This window comes from Hemitrygon akajei, chromosome 10, assembly GCF_048418815.1.
Source record: "Hemitrygon akajei chromosome 10, sHemAka1.3, whole genome shotgun sequence".
Lineage (NCBI taxonomy): Eukaryota > Metazoa > Chordata > Chondrichthyes > Myliobatiformes > Dasyatidae > Hemitrygon > Hemitrygon akajei.
In genome coordinates this window covers 12989946-13011006 of record NC_133133.1, presented here as the reverse complement: position 1 = coordinate 13011006, position 21061 = coordinate 12989946, and the positions used below count along the sequence as shown (strand labels likewise).

The 21061-nt window shown below is 42.8% G+C and overlaps 1 protein-coding gene across 4 annotated transcripts in view; it reads right to left on the bottom strand.

The window, feature by feature from the left end:
- Nucleotides 1–541: 541 nt before the first annotated feature.
- The window catches only part of LOC140734163 (lysozyme g-like), a 34985-nt gene continuing 14465 nt past the window's right edge, over nucleotides 542–21061 (bottom strand). For all 4 annotated transcript variants that reach the window (XM_073057787.1, XM_073057786.1, XM_073057789.1 and 1 more), the window contains 2 exons: nucleotides 9498–9636; nucleotides 542–3425 (listed from right to left, as the gene is read on the bottom strand). In XM_073057787.1, the coding sequence (XP_072913888.1) occupies nucleotides 3292–3425; nucleotides 9498–9636 (273 nt within the window). In that variant the 3' untranslated portion in view covers nucleotides 542–3291. The remainder of the gene's footprint in view (nucleotides 3426–9497; nucleotides 9637–21061) is intronic.

Genomic DNA, 21061 nt, shown 5'->3' with positions numbered 1-21061 from the left:
AGTCCTGTTTTGCATTAATTACTGTGACTAAATTTGATGGAAAATTAACATGTTTTCTTTTTGGCAAGCTTTGCTCTTGATATTCTAATGTCAAAATAGTCATATAAGAGGGAAACAGGCTGTTCAGCCCTTGAAGTCTGTGCAAACCAAGTGACATACATAAATGGCCGACTTAGGCCATTCGGTCCATCAGGTCTGTTCTGCATGGTATGGGAATTATCGTTCAAATTTATTGTCATCTGATTATATAAATGGTGATTCTCCATTGTGTCCCGAGAATGACAGGAAACCTGTGCGGGAGGCACAGATGAGAGCTGATGAGTGCCCCAGAATGGACACGACAGTGCACAAGCTAACAGCCTGTGACTAAATGGTGAGAAGGCTACCTTTTATAAGTGATAGATATCTAGGGACAGTATGATTTGGGTTGCAACCAAACAGGAATGTTAGGATGTTCAATTAAAGGAACCTCGATTTGAGCAAATGCTGTGTAAATACTGCCCATACAGTTATCGGTAGCCCAGAAATGACAGGTCATACATAAATTATGAAGTAAGTATATTTACCAATTTTCAACTTTATCAAATAGTTAACAGAGAAAGAAAACAAAAGGCAAAAGGGCCCATTACAGTTAAACGAGACTAAATGTGCACATAGACGTTGGAGCTCATTTCTGCAATAGCCGGGTGAATTGCTTTACTCACGGCGTTGAATTCTGCTCACCAACCACAGCTAGAACTTCCCTTCTTGGAATCCTCCGCCTCGCAAAGCACTCCTTGCAATAGTGTATCTCCTTTTGGATGGGATCCTCCAGGTCTTTTCCCTGGTGCATCTCTACACCAAAAGACCCCAAACTAGGCTACCTTCCTTCAGAAAACTCTCCCTGGCCACCTCTCTCAAACCTTTACTCACATCCCACAATTCTGACTGGCTGACACAACATTCCTAGGTTGTATAACAAGCCTCCTTATCTTTAGCCAAAGTCAAAGCAGGACACCCAGCTTTTACAGAAAACTGCTAAAATAAAATACCTCTCAGCATAGCAGTAGGGCATTACACATACATCACAAACAGCACGTAAAATAAAATGTTACCATAAATACAGTTGAAGTCAGAAGTTTACATACAGCTTAGCCAAATATATTTAAACTCAGTTTTTCACAATTCCTGACATTTAATCCTAGAAAACATTCCCTGTCTTAGGTCAGTTAGGATCACTATTTTAAGAATGTAAAATGTCAGAATAATAGTAGTGAGAATGATTTATTTCAGCTTTTATTGCTTTCATCACTTTCCCAGTGGGTCAGAAGTTTACATACACTTTGTTAGTATTTGGTAGCATTGCCTTTAAATTGTTTAACTTGGGTCAAATGTTTTGGATAGCCTTCCACAAGCTTCTCACAGTAAGTTACTGGAATTGTGTTCCACTCCTCCAGACAGAACTGGTGTAACTGAGTCAGGTTTGTAGGACTCCTTGCTCACACAAATACATGTAGTGTATTGCACAGGTATACGGTAAACAGTGAACAGCTCGCTGTCCTAGTGACGAGACCTCGGTGGTGGCAGGGTATTCATTAGTCTCACAGCCTAAGGGAAGAAGCTGTTAGCTGGTCTGGCAGTCCTAGTCCTGATGCTCCTGTATCTCCCTCCTGACATTACTGGGTCAAAGAGATTGTGGGATGGGTGGTAGGGATCCTCAACAATGCTTCCGGTAAATGTCACAAATAGGGCTGAGGGAAACTGTAGGGATCCTCCCAGCAGTTTCTAACCATCCCTTCAGGTCTTGTGGTCCATGGCCTTGCAACTTATTAAAACAATTCCATATGGGTGACAACATAATTGGTTGGTTTTGGAGAATCTTTTCACCATTTAAAAAGGAAAGATTTGCCTCAGCATAAACACAAGGTGGAAGAGATAAAGGTGCCCTGTCTTCTCCTATCAGATCCCTCCTTCTTCAGCCCTATAGCTCTTCCACCTATCAGCTCCCAGTTTCTTTACTCATCCTCCATCACCTACTCACCTACATTCCCCCCATCTGGTTTTACCTATCACCTACCAGCTTGTTCTCCTTCCTCTCCTTCCACGTCATACTGGCTTCGCTTTCCTCGGTAATGCAGATATCTAATTGGCCAATCATAAAAGCATGCAAACATGGTCAAAAGGTTTAGTTGTGCAGACAGAACATTAGAATGGGGAAGAAATGTGATCGAAGTGACTTTGTGGGTTGATTGTTGATGTAAAACAAGGTGATTTAATATCCTAGAAACTGCTGATCTGGGATTTTCACACACAGCAGTCTCTGGAGTTGAAAGAGATCGGTGCGAAAAACAAACAAACAAAAACAAACCCAATGAGTGGCAGTTCTGTGGGTAAAAACACCTTGTTAATAAGACAGATCAGAAGAGAATGGCCAAACTGGATCAAGTTGACAGGAAGGTGACAGTAACTCAAATAGCTACATGTTACAACAGTGGTGTGCAGAAGAGCATCTCTGAAAGCACAACATGTCACATCTTGAAGTGGATGTGCTACAGCAGTAGAAGACCACAGCCATACACTCTGTTGGCACTTTATTAGGCACAGGAGGTACACAATAAAGAGGCCACTGAATATATATCAGTGGGATTTTATGAAAACAAGCAGATGTAGTAAATGTAGTTGAACATACAGAATCAGTAGAGCATAGGTACAGCCCTTTGGCTTATTTTCCCCAAACTGCAGAGCTTTTGATTTGTGTTTGTATAAAAACCAACAGGAAATCAGCCCTGGGTTGATGCGGCAGGCGAATACTGAAAACGAGGATCTATAAATACAGCCAAAGTGTGTGAAATCAGATTTGTTAGCCTCATGAACGTGTAAGCGGGATTTTTTTTTTACCTTGAAAGTCTATCTTTGCATTAAACTTTTGGCACAATCCATGTTAATTTGTTTGATACACTAAAAGTTCAATGTAAATTCCCAGTCCATCTTTGTGGCTCTTGTTCTTTTTCTCCCTGCAGTTTCTCTCCCCAACTCCAAACCTACACTTACTGGCTGCTTTAGTCAGCTGTTCACTTCCTTCTACTATTGCTGGCCAAACCACTGAGCTCCTCTAACTTTGTCGCAACATTAAGAAACTTTCAAGATATCCATGTAATCTTTTATTCTCTTGCAAGCATTTTGTCAAACGTCTCCATGGCAGCAATGCGATAAAACCGAATGCGTGAAATAAAAACCAGAACTGACTTTTCTCAAATTGCAGCGATTTAAGGTTAGCTATTGGAGACATAACGCAGATATTAGAATAGTGGATCAAAAGCCATTCTCCTTCAGCCACTTGGCACGTGCAATCACATCATTCGAGTAGTCGTGGCCTGTTGTATTAGCATCCACATTATGGTAGCCATTGACTTTATCTGGACCCATGTTGTAAGCAGCAAGTGCACCTGTTGTAAAGAGACAGTGTTATAACACCCATTAACAAGCACCTTTCATACAGCATTTTTAGCCTGGACACTACCAAGGTGTATTTACAGAATATTACTAGCCAAATAAGGTGATATTAGGGCAGATGACAAAGTAGCAAAATAAAGTTCAGAGTTAAAGTATACCATAGACAATCTTTAGATTTCTCTCTTGCAGGCAGCTACAAAACAAAGAAACCCTATAGCACCCATTAAAAACTGTCAAATATCCAATGTGCAGGAAAAATAGAAGTGCAAACAATAAAAATAAGTAAATAACATTCAGAAGTGAAGTTCATGAAAGTAGGTCCACAGCCACAAAGCCAGTCACAGCCAATCCAGGAGCCTGTTAGTTACAGGCCACTGCCTCAGTTCAGCGCAGAGACAAATAAGGCTCATGCGGTGAGCTGAACACTGGCCCTGACACACAACCTTTGCAATCTAGCCTGGTGCTTAAACTGGTTATTCCAAGGTCTTAGACCTGAGCTCTGCAGCTTTCATATACTCTCACCTATACCCGACTTTTCCAATTCTGCCGGGCACTTAAATCACTCAAACAGTATGAGAAACGGTGCAATTAATGTAGTTAATATTTTTGTTGACAAAAAGTTGTTGTGCTTCACCAGTGCCATCTTAAACCATAAGATTTTGATCCAGGTACACCAAACATCCAGGCCTTGCTTGCTTCTCACTGCTACAATCAGGCAGGGGCACAGGAGAATTAGTATGTCAAAGATGCTCACAAATTTTTATAGATATTGTGGAGAGCATTCTAACTGGTTGCATCACCATCTGGAAGGGAGGGGCCATTGCTCATGATCAGAGGAAGCAGCAGGAAGTTGTAAGCTTTGTTGGCTCCATCATGGGTACAAGCCTCCCCAGCGTCCAGGACACCTTCAAAAAGGCAATTCCAAGCCAAAATAGCCATCTGTGACAACCAATTCCACTAAGTTCAAAGTAAAATTTAGCAAAGTACTTAAATGCCACCACATACAACTCAGATTTTTTTCCTGCAGACATACTTAGCAAATCTATAGAACAGCAACTGTAAATGCCAATACAAGTAAATGGCAATAAATAATGAGCATGAAATAACAAGAGTCCTTAAATGTGGCTATCCCCTTTTGTTCAAGAGTTTGATGGTTGAAGCGTAGTAACTGTTCTTGAACAAGGACTTGCAAGTACCTTCTACCTGATGGCAGCAGTGAGAAAAGAACACAGCCTGGGTGGTGAAGATCTCTGATTAATGCTACTTTTCTGTCAATGTTTTTAAGTAGATGTGCTCAATGGTTGGGAGGGTTTTTCCCCCATGATGTACTGGGCCAAATCTACTACCTTTTGTAGGATTTTTCACTCGAAGGCATTGGTGTTCCCATACCAGGCCGTAATCCAGCCCGTCAGCACACTTTCCATAACACATCTATAGGAGTTTGCCAAGGATTTCAAATGATATGCTGAACAGATTCACCACTGAAGAAAATTCCTCCTCATCTGTTCTAAAGGGAAGTCTTTCTGTTCTGAGGCTGTGCCCTCTGATCTTAGACTCCATTATTTTAGTTCACTCCCAATTAACTGTACGTACATATACTGCCAAACAAAACAGCATTTCTCTGGACCAAGGTGCACAACACAGGAATGTTCCCACAAAGAAATGCATTCCAAGAGATTGACATTTAGCACAAGGTGCATTTTCTGAGTTAAAAAGTAAACAGTGTCGCCATTTACAACTCTGAGATTTTTTTGTGGGTGTACTCAATAAATCCAATAACCTTATAGAATTAATGAAAGCCTGTACCAACTTGGATATTCAACCAGTGTGCAAAAGACAAAAAGAATAAATAAGCAATAAGTATGGACAACATGAGATGAAGAGACCTTGAAAGCAAGTCCATGGGTTGGGGGAACATCTCAATGAAGGGGCAAGTGAAGTTCTCCCCTTTGATTCAAGAGCCCGATGGTTGAAGGGTAATAATAGTTGCTGAACCTGGTGGTGCGAGTCCTGAGGCTCCTGTACCTTCTTCCTGACAGCAGCAGCGAGAAGAAAGCATATCCTGAGTGGTGGGGTCCCCTGGTGGATGCTGCTTTCCTGCGGCAGCATTTCATGTAGATATGCTCAATGGAGGAGCGGACTGGGCTGGTATTTTCCATTCAAGAGTATTGGCGTTTTCATTCCACACCGATGCAGCCAAATGACCAGTGCAGGTCTTTAGTTCTTGACAAGATATCCTATCTGGGCCAAATGCTTTTTGTGGGTTTACCCTCCTGAACAGTGCTCACACATCAACATCAGAATCTGAGATCACAGGGTTATCGAAGGCTGTGGGAGTTCATAATAGTTCCTCCATGTTTTAACATTCAAAGTATAGAAGGCATTGAGCTCATTCAGAACCAAAGTCCCATTGTCACTTACATCACCTGATATAACTTTATAAAGAGACGATAGCCCTCAAGCCCTGCCACAATTGTCAAGCACCTTTCATTGATTCCTTTAGTCTGGAGTTGCTACTTTGCCCATGAGATGTGTGTTCCAGAGATTGCACTTGGACCTCTTTAAACTTTCTTGGTCACCATATTTGAATGTCTCTGATCTGGCCCTCAGCAGATTGTGGATCACATCATTCATCCAAGGCTTCTGATTGGAAAAGATGGAATGATTGTGGCAACCACCATGTGGATTCAGTTCCACAGAAAGGTTCTTTAACATGAACTAGTTCATTGACTCGCAACAAATCTGTAGCCAATCCTCTGCCTCCCACAACCACTTTGTCCTAATCTTTGGAGCTTTTTTTTTAAATTAAAGTGTCTGCCTTAACGCAGGTAGAGGGACAGCCAAGTGATCAGATTTACCAAAACGCAGTCTGTGTGGAATGGTAGATGTTCCTTTTCTTTGTACAACAGTGGTCTAGTAGGTTAGGACCTTTGGTGCTACAGGTTACGGTGTATGCTGATGGTAATTGGGCAGGGTTTTCTTCAAACGAGTCTGATTGAAGTCCCGGACTATGATTTAAAATGCATTCGGTTGGATTGGAGACTGCATCATGCGGTATCTCATGTGCTTGACTGTAGTTCGTCACTGATGGTATGCAAATTGTAGTCAGGATTATGGCAGATTCTCTAGGTTAATTCTCTAGGAGAGGATTGCATTTGATCTTTAGGTGTTCAAGGTTTCAGGAACAAGAGTGTAACAAACCCGTCACAGAGCACCACCAAGAGTTTATCATGAAACACACAGTTCCACCTTTTGCCTTTTCTGAATCAGCAGTTTGGTCATTTCTGTGAATCATGTAGTGTTCAGGTCGGACTGCTGTATCCAGTATCTGGGAGAAAGCCAACTCTCATTCAAACATAGAATACAATCTCTCATTTTCCTTCAATGCAGCATTCTTGTTCTCAGGTCCTCAATTCTGAGGATGACACCAGCAAATACAACCAACAGTGACATTCTTCAGACAGTTCATGAAAATACTTTGTACTTCTTTCAAATATGATTCTAGTACCAACCTGAATCTTAGCACTAAGATCCTAGAGCAGGTGTATTTGCAACCTGTGATTTACATTTTGATTGTGTAGTTCTGGTGTTTTGCTGTCTGAGGGAGTTTGAGATTTGGAACAAAAAGTGTGCGGTCTGGAAGCCAAGAATGCAAGCCCACGATTGACTCCTTTTCTCACCGACTAAAGTGTCAAGCAAGATTGAAATCAAGGATGAGAGAAGCTCAGCACTCCCCTCCTGCACTTGATTGATCTCTTCCTCTGGCAGCAGTGGAGAAGGTGCTGGAATCTTGGGTCTTGGGCAAGGTTTGATTGGCACAGTTTGGGGATTGGGCTCATTTTAGAGGACTCTGCACTTCAGGTTATACGCGATTCTGGTCATTCTTTTTTTGCTATTTTGCACAACTTTGAGTGAGACGGACTGGCTCTGAGGCCTACGGTCAATGAACAACTGAAATGAACTAAACTGTTCCTGGGTTTCTGTAGTTTGATGTTCAATATTGTGTTCTCCCCCCCCCCCCTCCCCCCAATTTTTTTCTGTTTGCACGATTTGTATATTGGAATGCTTTCATGGCTGTCTGCGGGAGGACAAATCTCAGGGTTTTATACAGCATACATACTGTTCATTTGTTATCAAAGTGTACAGTACTTTGAATCTTTGTTCTACAGCAACTGCATATTTACTAACAGATGGTGGGTAGAAGAGACCTCATCCCTCTGCATTTCAGCCTGGCTTGGGGTCCGCCGCTTCACTTCCAGCCATGGCAATGAACTTCACCTGCTTAAAGATGCCTTGCCTGTTTGCTCTGCAGAACATCACCATGGTTCATTGGTGCCATCTTGGCAATAAGTTAATTAGTATACGTTGTCAAGTGGATTGTGCACACATCATGTTTAATGGCAGGTGAAAATGCCAAGGGGATGATGAGGCTTTAAAGAATTGGTCAGACTGCACTGGGAGTATTGAGCAGTTTTGAGTTTCTTACCTACAAAATGATGGAATGGCATTGGAAAGGGTGCAGAGGAGGCTCAAGAGAATGATCCCAGGAATAAAAGGGTTAATGAGGAGCTTTTGATGGTTCTGAGCCTGTACTCACTGAACGGTGGGGGTGGGGGAGAAATCTCATTGAAACCTATCAAATATTGAGAAGCTCAGATAGAAAGGGTGGGGTGAGGATGATTCCTATAGCTGGTGAGTCCAAGACCAGAGGGAGCAGCCTCAGAATAGAGGAATGTCCATATAGAACAGAGATTCTTTAGTCAATTTTTGACTGTGGAGGCCAAGTCATTGGATAGATTTAAAGCAGAATTTGATACCTTCTTGATTAGTCAGGAAGTCAAATGGAGGAGGCAAGAAAATGGGGTTAAGATTGATAATAAATCAGCCATGATGGGATGGTGGAGCACACTCAAAGGGCCAAACGGTCTAATAATGCTCCTGTCTTATGTTACAAAGGTATTCTGATGGGCAATGCTGCAGTTTCTGCAGTATTCAACATACTAAACAGTGAGAGATTAAAGAGGGCAACATGGTAATGTAACACTATTACAGCTTGGCATGTTCTGAAGTTTGGATTTCAATTCCAGGCTCATCCACAAGTACATTTTGAGTCACATGGGTTTCCTCTGGGTGCTGTGGTTTCCTCCCATGGTTCAAAGATGTGGTCATCATAAATTGCCTTGAGATTAGGCTAGTGTTAGATAGGTAGGTTGCTGGCCAGCACGTTCTGTTGGAATGGGAAGACCTGTTCTGCACTGCATCTAGAAACAGAAAACCTACAGCACAATACAGGCCTACAAGGCTGTGCTGAATATGTCCTTACCTTAGAAATTACCTAGGGTTATCCACAGCCCTCTATTTTTCTAAGCTCCATGTACCTATCCAGGAGTCTCTTAAAAGACCCTATCGTATTCACCTCCACCACCATTGCTGGCAGCCCGTTCCATGCACTCACCACTCTCTGCATTTAAAAAAAACCTACCCCTGACATCTCCTCTGTACCTACTTCCAAGCACCTTAAAACTGTGCCCTCTCATGCCATTTCAGCCCTGGGAAAAAGCCTCTGACTATCCACACGATCAATGCCTCTCCTCATCTTGTACACCTCTATCAGATCACCTCTCAGCCTCCATCGCTCCAAGGAGAAAGGCTGAGTTCACTCAACCTATTCTCATAAGGCATGCTCCCCAATCCAGGCAACATCTGTTTAAATCTCCTCTGAATGTTCTTTATGGTTTCCACATCCTTCCTGTAGAGAGGCAACCAGAACTGAGCACAGTACTCCAAGTGGGGTCTGACCAGGGTCCTATATAGCTGCAACATTGCCTCTCGGCACCTAAACTCAATCCATGGTTGATGAAGGCCAATGCACTGTATGCCTTCTTAACCACAGAGTCAACCTGCGCAGCAGCTTTGAATGTCCTATGGACTGTGATCCTGAGATCCTCCACACTGCCAAGAGTCTTACCATTAATACCATATTCTGTCATCATATTTGACCTAATACTATATTCTACCATCATATCGCTAAATAAAAATTAAAAAATAAGAATAAAAGGACAAACCTTTAAGCTGCTGCTCTTTAGTCCAGCTTGGAAACTTTTGTTTAATAGCTCCAATCATTCCTACCAGTATCTCTGTTGCTTGCATAAGATGTTCTCTGCTGTCGTAAGATCCACAAGGTGAATGCCAGCGTCTGTCAACCTGGAATGGAAATGACATTTTTGTTTACCAGGGATTGGGAGGTCCTTCATTGCCATGCCTTACATTAAAATAAGATAAAAGTATAGGAAATTTTAATGTTGATTGTAATGATGCCATTATTGACAACCCTTTCCCAAGATAACTCTCCATGTGATATCAGGTCTTACCTAGTAGAGCACACTAAAGGAAGATTCGTATTTATCCACACCCTTCACTAAAACAACAATACACCCAGACAGTGGTCAGTTTATTAGCTACCTCCTATATTTAATAAATTGGCCACTGAGTGTATGTTTGTGGTCTTCTGCTGCTGCAGACCATCCACTCCGAGGTCTGACGTATTGTGCTTTCAGAGAGGCTCTTCTGTTGTAACATGTGGGTATGAGTTATAGTTGCCTTCCTGTCAGCCTGAACAAGTATGGCCATTCTCCTCCGACCTTTCTCATTGGGATTTTTTGATTCTCACACATTCTTTGTAAACTCTAGAGACTGCTGTGCATGAAAACCCCTGGAGATCAGCAGTTTCAGATATACACAAAACACCTCATCTGGCACCAATGATTATTCCACCTTCACTTAAAGCACATTTCTTCCCCCATTCTGATATTTGGTCTGAACAACAACTGAACCTTTTGACCATGTCTGCTTGCTTTGTGTATCAAGTTGCTGCTGCATGACGGACTGATTAGGTATTTGCATTAACGAGCAGGTTTATTAAATGAAGTGGCCGTTGAGTGCACACTGGTGATTTACACTAAGTTCCCACAAATATTTTGAAGGTGCTTGGATAAAATGCTTTTGTGTTGATTGGGGTTGAAAAGTTAGCATCAGGAAGGCCTGGGTTTATTAAAATGGTGGAATAGGAATGCTTTCAGGTCGTATAGCTAATTATTACTCATCTTAAATTGTCCATGAACTGAATGTTTTATTGGAACAGAAGAGGAAAAGGCCTTTCAGCCCATTATGTTGGTGCCAAACTGACCACATCACTCCCAGCTGTGTCAAAAGAACCTCAGCACCACTTTCACATCTGCTCCACCACTACCCCCAGCAGCCCGTTCCACACACCCAACAACAAAAAAAAACATCGTCCTCAGACTTTAAAATGCACATTCTCCAGTGTTTGAGATTTCAACCCTGGGAAAAAGATTAACTGTCTACCCTTATCAACACCTCTCAGTTTTATGGACTTATCAGATCTTTCCCCAGCCTCCACCATTCCAGAGGACACAAACTAAATTTGCCCAACATCTCTCATAGCTCAACATTAATCCAGGCAGCATCCTGGTAAAACTCTACTGCACCTTTAAAGCCTCTACATCCTGCCTGGCTATTAGACAATTACAGAGAACATTTAAAGAGACAGCCATATTGACAGAGGGCAGCCACACAGACCAGACAAGGAGGCAAGGTTATTAGTGATCAGTTAATTTCCCCCCCATTAAAAGTGAGGTTTCTGGCCTTTGAAGTTTCCCCAAACTGAAGCTACTCAAATATAAACTATGGTATAGAAAATTGAAACAGGAAAAAGTGAAAAAAACTTCAAAGTGAAGCTGGATAAGTAGTATTTCTCATCTTCCATTTTTTGATCTGGCTGTTTAAAGATTGTATATCAACACACAAACAAAATTCAGCAGGCCGGGCAGTATCTGTGGAAGTGAATAGATAGTAAATGTTTCAGGCTGAGACCCTTCATCAGGACTGAGAAGGAAGGGGGAAAGATGTCCGAATAAAAAAGGAGGGGAAAGAGGCTAGCTGGAAGGTGAAAGATGAAGACGGGTAGGTGGGAAAAGTTCAAGGGCTGGAGAAGGAGGCATCTTATAGGACAGGAAAGTGGACCACAGGAGAAAGGGAAGGAGGGAACCCAAGGGGAACTAATATGCAGGAAAGAAGAGACAAGTCAGAGTGGGGAACAGAGAAAGAGGTGAGGGGGAAGGGATATTCATTATCCAGAAGGAGAAATCGATAATTATGCCATCAAGTTGGAGGCTACCCCGACGGAATACAAGGTGTTGCTCCTTCACCCGGAGGGTGACCTCATCTTGACACAAGAGGAGGCCATGGACCAACATATTGGATTGGGAACCAAAATTAAAATGATTGGCTACCAGGAAGTCTCACTTGTAGCGGATGGTGTGGAGTTGCTAAAAGCAGTCCCCCAAATAGTTCTTGTGCAAGATATGCTAAAGGTTAACCTCCAGGTTGAGTCACTTGTGAAGGTGAATGCAATGTTGGCCTTCATTTCTGGAGGTATAGAATACAAGAGCAAAAATGTGATGTTGAGGCTCTGTAAGGCACTCATGAGACCACACTTGGAGTATTGTGTGCAGTTTTGGGTTCCTTATTTTAGAAGGGAAATACTGACATTGGAGAGGGTTCAGAGAAGATTCACGAGAATGATTCCAGGAATGAAAGGTATACCATATGAGGAATGTCTGGCAGCTCTTGGGCTGTATTCCCTGGATTTCAGGAGAATGATGGGGGGGATCTCACAGAAACATTCTGAATGTTGAAAGACCCGACAGATTAGATATGTCAGTTATTTCCCATGGTAGGGGAGTCTAGGACAAAAGGGCACGACTTCAGGATTGAAGGACATCCATTTAGAACTGAGATGCGGAGAAATTACTTTAGTCAGAGGGTGGTAAATCTGTGGAATTTGTTTCCACGAGTGGCTGTGGAGGTCGAGTCATTGGGTGTACTTAAGGCAGAGATAGATAGGTTCTTGATTAGTGGAGAAGGTAGGGGAATGGGGATGACTGGAAGAATTGGATCAGCCCATGATTGAATGGTGGAGCAGACTTGATAGGCTGAATGGCCTACTTCTGCTCCTACATCTTATGGTCTTAGGTGTAGCACTTAGGCTGCTGCAGTGGTAAGTGCTAGGAGGGAGGATTGAGGAGAGAGATGGACAAGGAAATCATGGAGGGAACAATCCCTGTGGAAAATGTAGAGGGATGATAGGATGCCTTCGGAGATGGCGAAGGTTGCAGGGAATAATGTGGAGGCTGATGGGGTGGTAGGCAAGGAAAAGAGGAATTCTATCACTGTTAAAGATTTGAATATCAGCTTTAGATTCATCACATACATATTGAAGCTATGAAATGGGTTGTTTGCTTTAACTACTAACAGAAACTTGGATGTGCGGAGGGACAGCCCACAAGAGTCACCACTCATTCTGGCGAAAACAGCATACCCACCATGTTCAGCAGGACTGGAACAATGTTTCAACAAGATCCCCCTTCATTCAGCAAGTACAGGCCCAGAGCCATCAAATGCTCCTCATACATTAACCCTTTCATTCCCAGAATCATTCTCATGAACCTCCTCTGGACACTGTCTAATGCCAGCACATCCTTTCTTAGGAAAGGGGCCCAAAACTGCTCATAAAGTGAGGTCTGATTATTGCTTTATAAAGCCTCAGTATCACATCCTTGCCTTTATATTCTAGTCCTCTTGAATGCCAAGAATGCATTTGCCTTCCTCACCATTGACTCAACCTGTGGGTTAATCTGCAGTTGCAGTACTGATCTTTGGCAATAGATGACAATGTTGATCCACATGTATGCATTTCTGTGACTGGAAGTCTGGTGGGTGAAGCTGAATGCAATACACAGCAGTTCTGTTTCTGAAACTTGTCTGCCTATAGCAGAAACCTCAACTTACTGGATACAATGCTGCTGGGAGATGCGGTGAAAGACAAAATTATCAGGTAAAGTTGAAACAGTTCAGGTGAGGAGGAGCACAGGCATCAACCTTCAGGAAGGCTTTTTAGGGATTTGGATAATCGCTAAATTCTTTGGAAGTATCATTGTAGGTAGGCAAGGTCATAAAGAGATTTGGTACATGGGCCTTCATAAATCAGCTTACTGAGTACAGTAGTAGGGATCTTATGCTGAAGTAGCACAAGACGCTGACGAGGATAAATTTGGAGTATTGTGCGCAGTTCTGGTCACCCAGCTACAGGAAAGATATCAATGAGAGTACAGAGAGAATTTACAAGTATATTACCAGGACTTCAGGGACCGAGTTATATGGAATGGTTGAATAGGTTAGGAATTTATTCCCAGAGCATTGGAAAATGAAGAGTCATCTTAGAGGTATTCAAAATTATGATGGGTATAGATAGGATAAAGTCAAATGTTTCACCTTTTGTCCTTAACCTATGACCTCTAGTTCCAGTTTCAATCAATCTCAGTGAAAGGAGGCTGCTTGAGGTGAGCATGACGGGGAACTTCTTCACTCAGAGGGCAGTGAGAATATAAAATGAGCTGCCAGTGGAAGTGGTATATGTGGTTTCAATTGCACCGTTTAAGAGAAGTTTGGATAAGTACGTGGATGGGAGGTATATGAGCCACAAAATTGCAGGTCGATGGGACTAGGAAGAACAACAATGTAGTATGAACTAGGTGGGCTTAAGGGCCTGTTTTTGTGCAGTAGCATTCTATGACAATTTTAAAGGAACAGAAAGAAGGAACATTAGCATGATTATGGAAAACAGTAGTCTACCTGAAGGAGAATTCAGTATTAATTTTTGGTCACCAAGTGCCAGACAGAAGCAGAGATGTTGTCCCTCTTGCTTATATTGGGTCTTGCTAATGGTAGTAGAGACCAGACAGACAGGCTGGATCAGGAGCAACATTCAGAATTAAAGTGTCATGCAACAGGAAGCTGAGAATCACCCCCTGTGAACAGAGTGCAAGCATGCCACAAAACAGTCACCTAATCTGTGTTTGGTTTCTCCAATGTAACATAGAAACATAGAAAATAGGTGCAGGAGTAGGCCATTTGGCCCTTCAAGCCTGCACCGCCATTCAGTATGACCATGGCTGATTATCCAACTTAGAACCCTGCACCTGCTTTCTCTCCATACCCCCGATCCCTTTAGCCACAAGGGCCATATCTAACTTCCTCTTAAATATAGCCAATGAACCGGCCTCAACTGTTTCCTGTGGCAGAGAATTCCACAGATTCACCACTCTCTGGGTGAGGAAGTTTTTCCTCATCTCTGTCCTAAAAGGCTTCCCCTTATCCTTAAACTGTGACCCCTCGTTCTGGACTTCCCCAACATCAGAAACAATCTTCCTGCATCCAGCCTGTCCAATCCCTTTAGAATTTTATACGTTTCAATAAGATCCCCCCCCCCCCCTCAGTCTTCTAAATTCCAGTGAGTACAAGCCTAGTCGATCCAGTCTTTCTTTATATGAAAGTCCTGCCATCCCAGGAATCAATCTGGTGAACCTTCTTTGTACTCCCTCTATGGCAAGAATGTCTTTCCTCAGATTAGGGGACAAAAACTGCACACAATACTCCAGGTGTGGACTCACCAAGGCCTTGTACAACTGCAGTAGAACCTCCCTGCTCCGGTACTCAAATCCTTTTGCTATGAATGCCAACATACCATTTTCCTTTTTCACCGCCTACTGTACCTGCATGCCCACCTTCAATGACTGGTGTACAATGACACCCAGGTCTCGTTGCACCTCCCCTTTTCCTAATCGGCCACCATTCAGATAATAATCTATTTTCCTGTTCTTGCAACCAAAGTGGATAACCTCACATTTATCCACATTAAATTGCATCTACCATGAATTTGCCCACTCACCTAACCTATCCAAGTCACCCTGCATCCTCTTAGCATCCTCCTCACAGTTAACACCGCCGCCCAGCTTTGTGTCATCTGCAAACTTGGAGATGCTGCATTTAATTCCCTCGTCTAAATCATTAATATATATTGTAAACAACTGGGGTCCCAGCACTGAGCCTTGCGGTACCCCACTAGTCACTGCCTGCAATTCTGAAAACGTCCCGTTTACTCCCACTCTTTGCTTCCTGTCTGCCAACCAATTCTCTATCCACATCAATACCATACCCCCAATACCGTGTGCTTTATGTTTGCACACTGATCTCCTGTGTGGGACCTTGTCAAAAGCCTTTTGAAAATCTAAATATACCACATCCACTGGCTCTCCCCTATCCACTCTACTAGTTACATCTTCAAAAAATTCTATAAGATTCGTCAGACATGATTTTCCTTTCACAAATCCATGCTGACTTTGTCCGATGATTTCACCTCTTTCCAAATGTGCTGTTATCACATCTTTGATAACCGACTCTAGCATTTTCCCCACCACCGATGTCAGACTAACCGGTCTATAATTCCCCGGTTTCTCTCTCCCTCCTTTTTTAAAAAGTGGGGTTACATTAGCCACCCTCCAATCCTCAGGAACTAATCCAGAATCTAAGGAGTTTTGAAAAATTATCACTAATGCATCCACTATTTCCTGGGCTACTTCCTTAAGCACTCTGGGATGCAGACCATCTGGCCCTGGGGATTTATCTGCCTTTAATCCCTTCAATTTACCTAACACCACTTCCCTACTAACATGTATTTCCCTCAGTTCCTCCATCTCACTGGACCCTCGGTCCCCTACTATTTCCAGAAGATTATTTATGTCCTCCTTAGTGAAGGCAAAACCAAAGTAGTTATTCAATTGGTCTGCCATGTCCTTGTTCCCTATGATCAAGTCACCTGTTTCTGACTGTAAGGGACCTACATTTGTCTTGACCAATCTTTTTCTTCTCACACATCTATAAAAGCTTTTACAGTCAGTTTTTATGTTCCCTGCCCGCTTTCTCTCATAATCTTTTTTCCCCTTTCCTAATTAAGCCCTTTGTCCTCCTCTGCTGGTCTCTGAATTTCTCCCAGTCCTCAGGTGTGCTGCTTTTTCTGGCTAATTTATATGTTTCTTCTTTGGACTTGATACTATCCCTAATTTCCCTTGTCAGCCAGCAGTGCACTACCTCCCCTGGTTTATTCTTTTGCCAAACTGGGATGAACAATTGTTGTCGGTCATCCATGCTATCTTTAAATGCTTGCCATTGCATATCCACCGTCAACCCTTTAAGTATCATTTGCCAGTCTGTCTTAGCTAATTCACGTCTCATGCCTTCAAAGTTACCCTTCTTTAAGTTCAGAACCTTTGTTTCTGAATTAACTGTGTCACTCTCCATCTTAATGAAGAATTCCACCATATTATGGTCACTCTTACCCAAGGGGCCTCGCACAACAAGATTGCTAACTAACCCTTCCTCATTGCTCAATGCCCAATCTAGAATGGCCTGCTCTCTAGTTGGTTCCTCGACATGTTGGTTCAGAAAACCATCCCGCATACATTCCAAGAAAACCTCTTCCTCAGCACCCTTACCAATTTGGTTCACCCAAGCTATATGTAGATTGAAGTCACCCATTATAACTACTGTTCCTTCATTGTACGCATTTCTAATTTCCTGTTTAATGCCATCCCCAACCTCACTACTACTGTTAGGTGGCCTGCACACAACTCCCACCAGCGTTTTTTGCCCCTTAGTGTTATGCAGATCTACCCATATCGATTCCACATCCTCCAGGCCAACGTCCTTCCTTTCTATTGCGTTAATCTCCTCTCTAACCAGCAATGCTACCCCACCTTTACTTTCCTGTCTATTCCTCCTGAATATTGAATATCCCTGGATGTTGAGCTCCCATCCTTGGTTACCCTGGAGCCATGTCTCTGTGATCCCAACTGTATCATATTCATTAATAACTATCTGCACATCCAATTCATCCACCTTGTTACGAATGCTCCTCGCATTGACACACAAAGCCTTCAGGCTTGTTTTTACAACACTCTTAGCCTTTATACAATTGTGTTGAAAAGAGGCCCTTTTTGATTTTTGCCCTGGATTTGCCTGCCTGCCACTTTTACTTTTCACCTTACTACTTTTTGCTTCTACCCTCATTTTACACCCCTGTCTCTCTGCACTTGTTCCCATCCCTCTGCCACATTAGTTTAAATCCTCCTGAACAGCAGTAGCAAACACTCCCCCTAGGACATTGGTTCTAGTCCAGCCCAGGTGCAGACCGTCTTGTTTATACTGGTCCCACCTCCCCCAGAACTGGTTCCAATGCCCCAGAAATTTGAATCCCTCCCCCTTGCACCATTTTTCAAGCCACGTATTCATCTGAAATATCCTCCTATTTCTACTCTGACTAGCATGTAGATACCACCTTGAACACCAAATTCTATAGACCATATTAACATGGCAAATGAATTGCTGCTTTATCAGGAATGATTGGTTGGACCCAGGATGTTGAGAAAGGATGGGAGAACAGAATGGAGTTTCATCTCCTTTTATTGGATGAAGATGCTATGGAGGAGAGTGGTGGACTTTCACCACAGATACAGGGCTTTCCACTATTGAGGAAAGTGGCATTCATCCCTCAAGTACACCACCATCCAGGACATGTCGTGAAACAGAGTTACAAGAGCTGCCTGGATGCATAGCAGCTTGGCAAGGCAACTGCTCTGCACTTAACTGCTGGAAACTGCAAAGGATTGTGGAACCAGCCTCCCCTCAATGGACTCTGCTGCCTCAGTAAAGCAACCAGCATAATCAAAGACGCCACCCACCTGTTGGGCAGAAGAAAAAGCCCAAAAGGCTCGAGAACAGCTTCTATCCCATTGTCACCAGACTCAATGGGTGTCTTATCCAATAAAGTGGACTTGACCACAAAATAGGGGCAATAGTAATATAGCATTTAATATAATGTTATTATAGTGCCAGCAACCTGGGTTTAATTCCACCACTGTCTGTAAAGAATTTGTACATTCCCCCTGTGATCGCATGGATTTCCTTTGGGTGCTCCTGTTTCCATCCGCATTCCAAAGATACACAGGTTAATAGATAGATAGATAGATACTTTATTCATCCCCATGGGGAAATTCAACTTTTTTTTTCCAATGTCCCATACACTTATTGTAGCAAAACTAATTACAACCAATACTTAACTCAGTAAAAATATGATATGCATCTAAATCACTCTCTCAAAAAGCATTAATAATAGCTTTTAAAAAGTTCTTAAGTAGTTTACTTAAATACATTGAGTCCTAACCCCGGCACTTTAACATATCTTACTCCTGGCGGTTGAATTGTAAAGCCGAATGGCATTGGGGAGTATTGATCTCTTCATCCTGTCTGAGGAGCATTGCATCGATAGCAACCTGTCGCTGAAACTGCTTCTCTGTCTCTGGATGGTGCTATGTAGAGGATGTTCAGGGTTTTCCAAAATTGACCGTAGCCTACTCAGCGCCCTTCGCTCTGCTACCGATGTTATACTCTCCAGTACTTTGCCCACGACAGAGCCCGCCTTCCTTACCAGCTTATTAAGACGTGAGGCGTCCCTCTTCTTAATGCTGCCTCCCCAACACGCCACCACAAAGAAGAGGGCGCTCTCCACAACTGACCTATAGAACATCTTCAGCATCTCACTACAGACATTGAATGATGCCAACCTTCTAAGGAAGTACAGTCGACTCTGTGCCTTCCTGCACAAGGCATCTGTGTTGGCAGTCCAGTCTAGCTTCTCGTCTAACTGTACTCCCAGATACTTGTAGGTCTTAACCTGCTCCACACATTCTCCATTAATGATCACTGGCTCCATATGAGGCCTAGATCTCCTAACAGGTAACATGGGTATAATTGGGTAGCCTGGACTCATTGGACCAGAAGGATCAGTTACCATACTGTGTCGCCAAATAAAATCTACCTCATCATAATCTTGCATTTTGCCTGTACTGTGCTTTCTGTAGCTTTTACACTTCATTCTGTATTGTTATTCTTCCACCTCAATACACTAATGATTTGATTGGTATGAACAGTATGAAAGACAAGCTGTCCATGGTGTCTAGTAACACAAGTCAATAATAATCATCCAATATTTCTGTCCCACACTGCTGATTTTGCACACATGCAAATTATGTACAATTCATTAATGTCAGAATCAGTTTATTATCAATGGCATGCTGTGAAATTTGTTTTGTGGCAGCAGTACAGTCCAACAGAAAAAATTACTACGTTATAATAGGGAATATACAAATTAGCATGATTTATATCAACTTGTTGGTCTTGCAATGTACTGCTGTTGCTGCAAAGTCAATTCTCATGGCTTATCTACCCTATGACATTAATTGCACATACCTATGACAAGTAAACTTGAATTTGTCTGCCTGTTCTATTCCTAATTACAATTGATATTGTTTTCCTTTTAGACCACAAGATATAGGAGCACAAGGCGGCTTTTTGGCCCATCTGGTCTGCTCCACCATTTTGTCACGGTTGATCCATTTTTCCTCTGCCTCAATCTCCTGCCTTCTCCCCATATCCCTTCATACCCTGACTAGTCAAGAATCTATCAACCTCTGCCTTAGTGTATCCAATGGCTTGGCCTCCACAGCCAACTGTGGCAACAAATTCCACAGATTCACCACTCTCTAGCAGAAGAAATTCCCCATCTGTTCTGAATGGACATCCCTCCATTCTGAGGCTGTCCTCTGATCTTAGACACTGGCACCACAGGAAACATCCTCTCCGCATCTGCTCTATCAAAGCCTGTCACCATTCAATAGGTTTCAATCAGGTCACCCCTCATTCTTCTGAATTCCAGTGAGTACATCTCCAGGTCCAAACATTTCTCATATGATAAGCCATTCAATCCTAGAATCACTTTTGTGAGCCTCCTTTGAAGCCCCTCCAATATCAGCACATTCTTCATTAGACAAGGGGCCCTAAAACTGCTCACAGTATGCTCCAGTGCCTGATACAAACCCTCGGCATTACATCCTTGCTTTTAGGGTCAAGTTGAACTGCACAGAATCAAGCCCCAGTCTGTGTTGAGCGCCACCACCCCCCCCACAACATTTTCATGAATCCAGTGTTAACCACATTTTTTAAAATACCCCCTTATTCCCATTAATCAGCAGATTTAACCAATTATGTATTTTTCAGCTCATCACCCCTACTGCAGCATACATCACAGAGTGCAGCTGACCAGAATCCTGTCCTGGGCCAGTCTTTCAAATTGCCTCCAGGTGTAGCCCATCTTCAAACATTCTTCCTCTCCCAGGGATGCCACCTGGAACTTCTGTAGCTCCAGGTTTTTAAAAGACAGGATAGGGTTGCTAGCCTCATGCCCAAACCTCCCTTTCACAGCCAGTTAGGGGACCATCCATGGTGAAGCTATATTATGTACAAACCAGGGCAATTTACAGCTGCCTATTAACCCACTGACCTGGATGACTATGGGACATGGGAGGAAATATCTGGGCAGCAAAGATACACATATTAGGACATAATCAGGCTTGGCATTCAATACCATTATCCCCTCAAAATGAATCATTAAGCTTCAGGACCTTGGCCTCAATACCTCTTGCGCAATTGGATCCTCAATTTCTTCACTTACAGACCCCAGAGAGTTTGGGTTCGTAACAACATCTCCACAATCTTCATCAGCTCAGGTGCATCACAAGGCTGTGTGCTCTACTTATGACTGTGTGGCTAATTACAGCTACGAAGCCATACTTGAGTTTTCTGATGACACCACTGT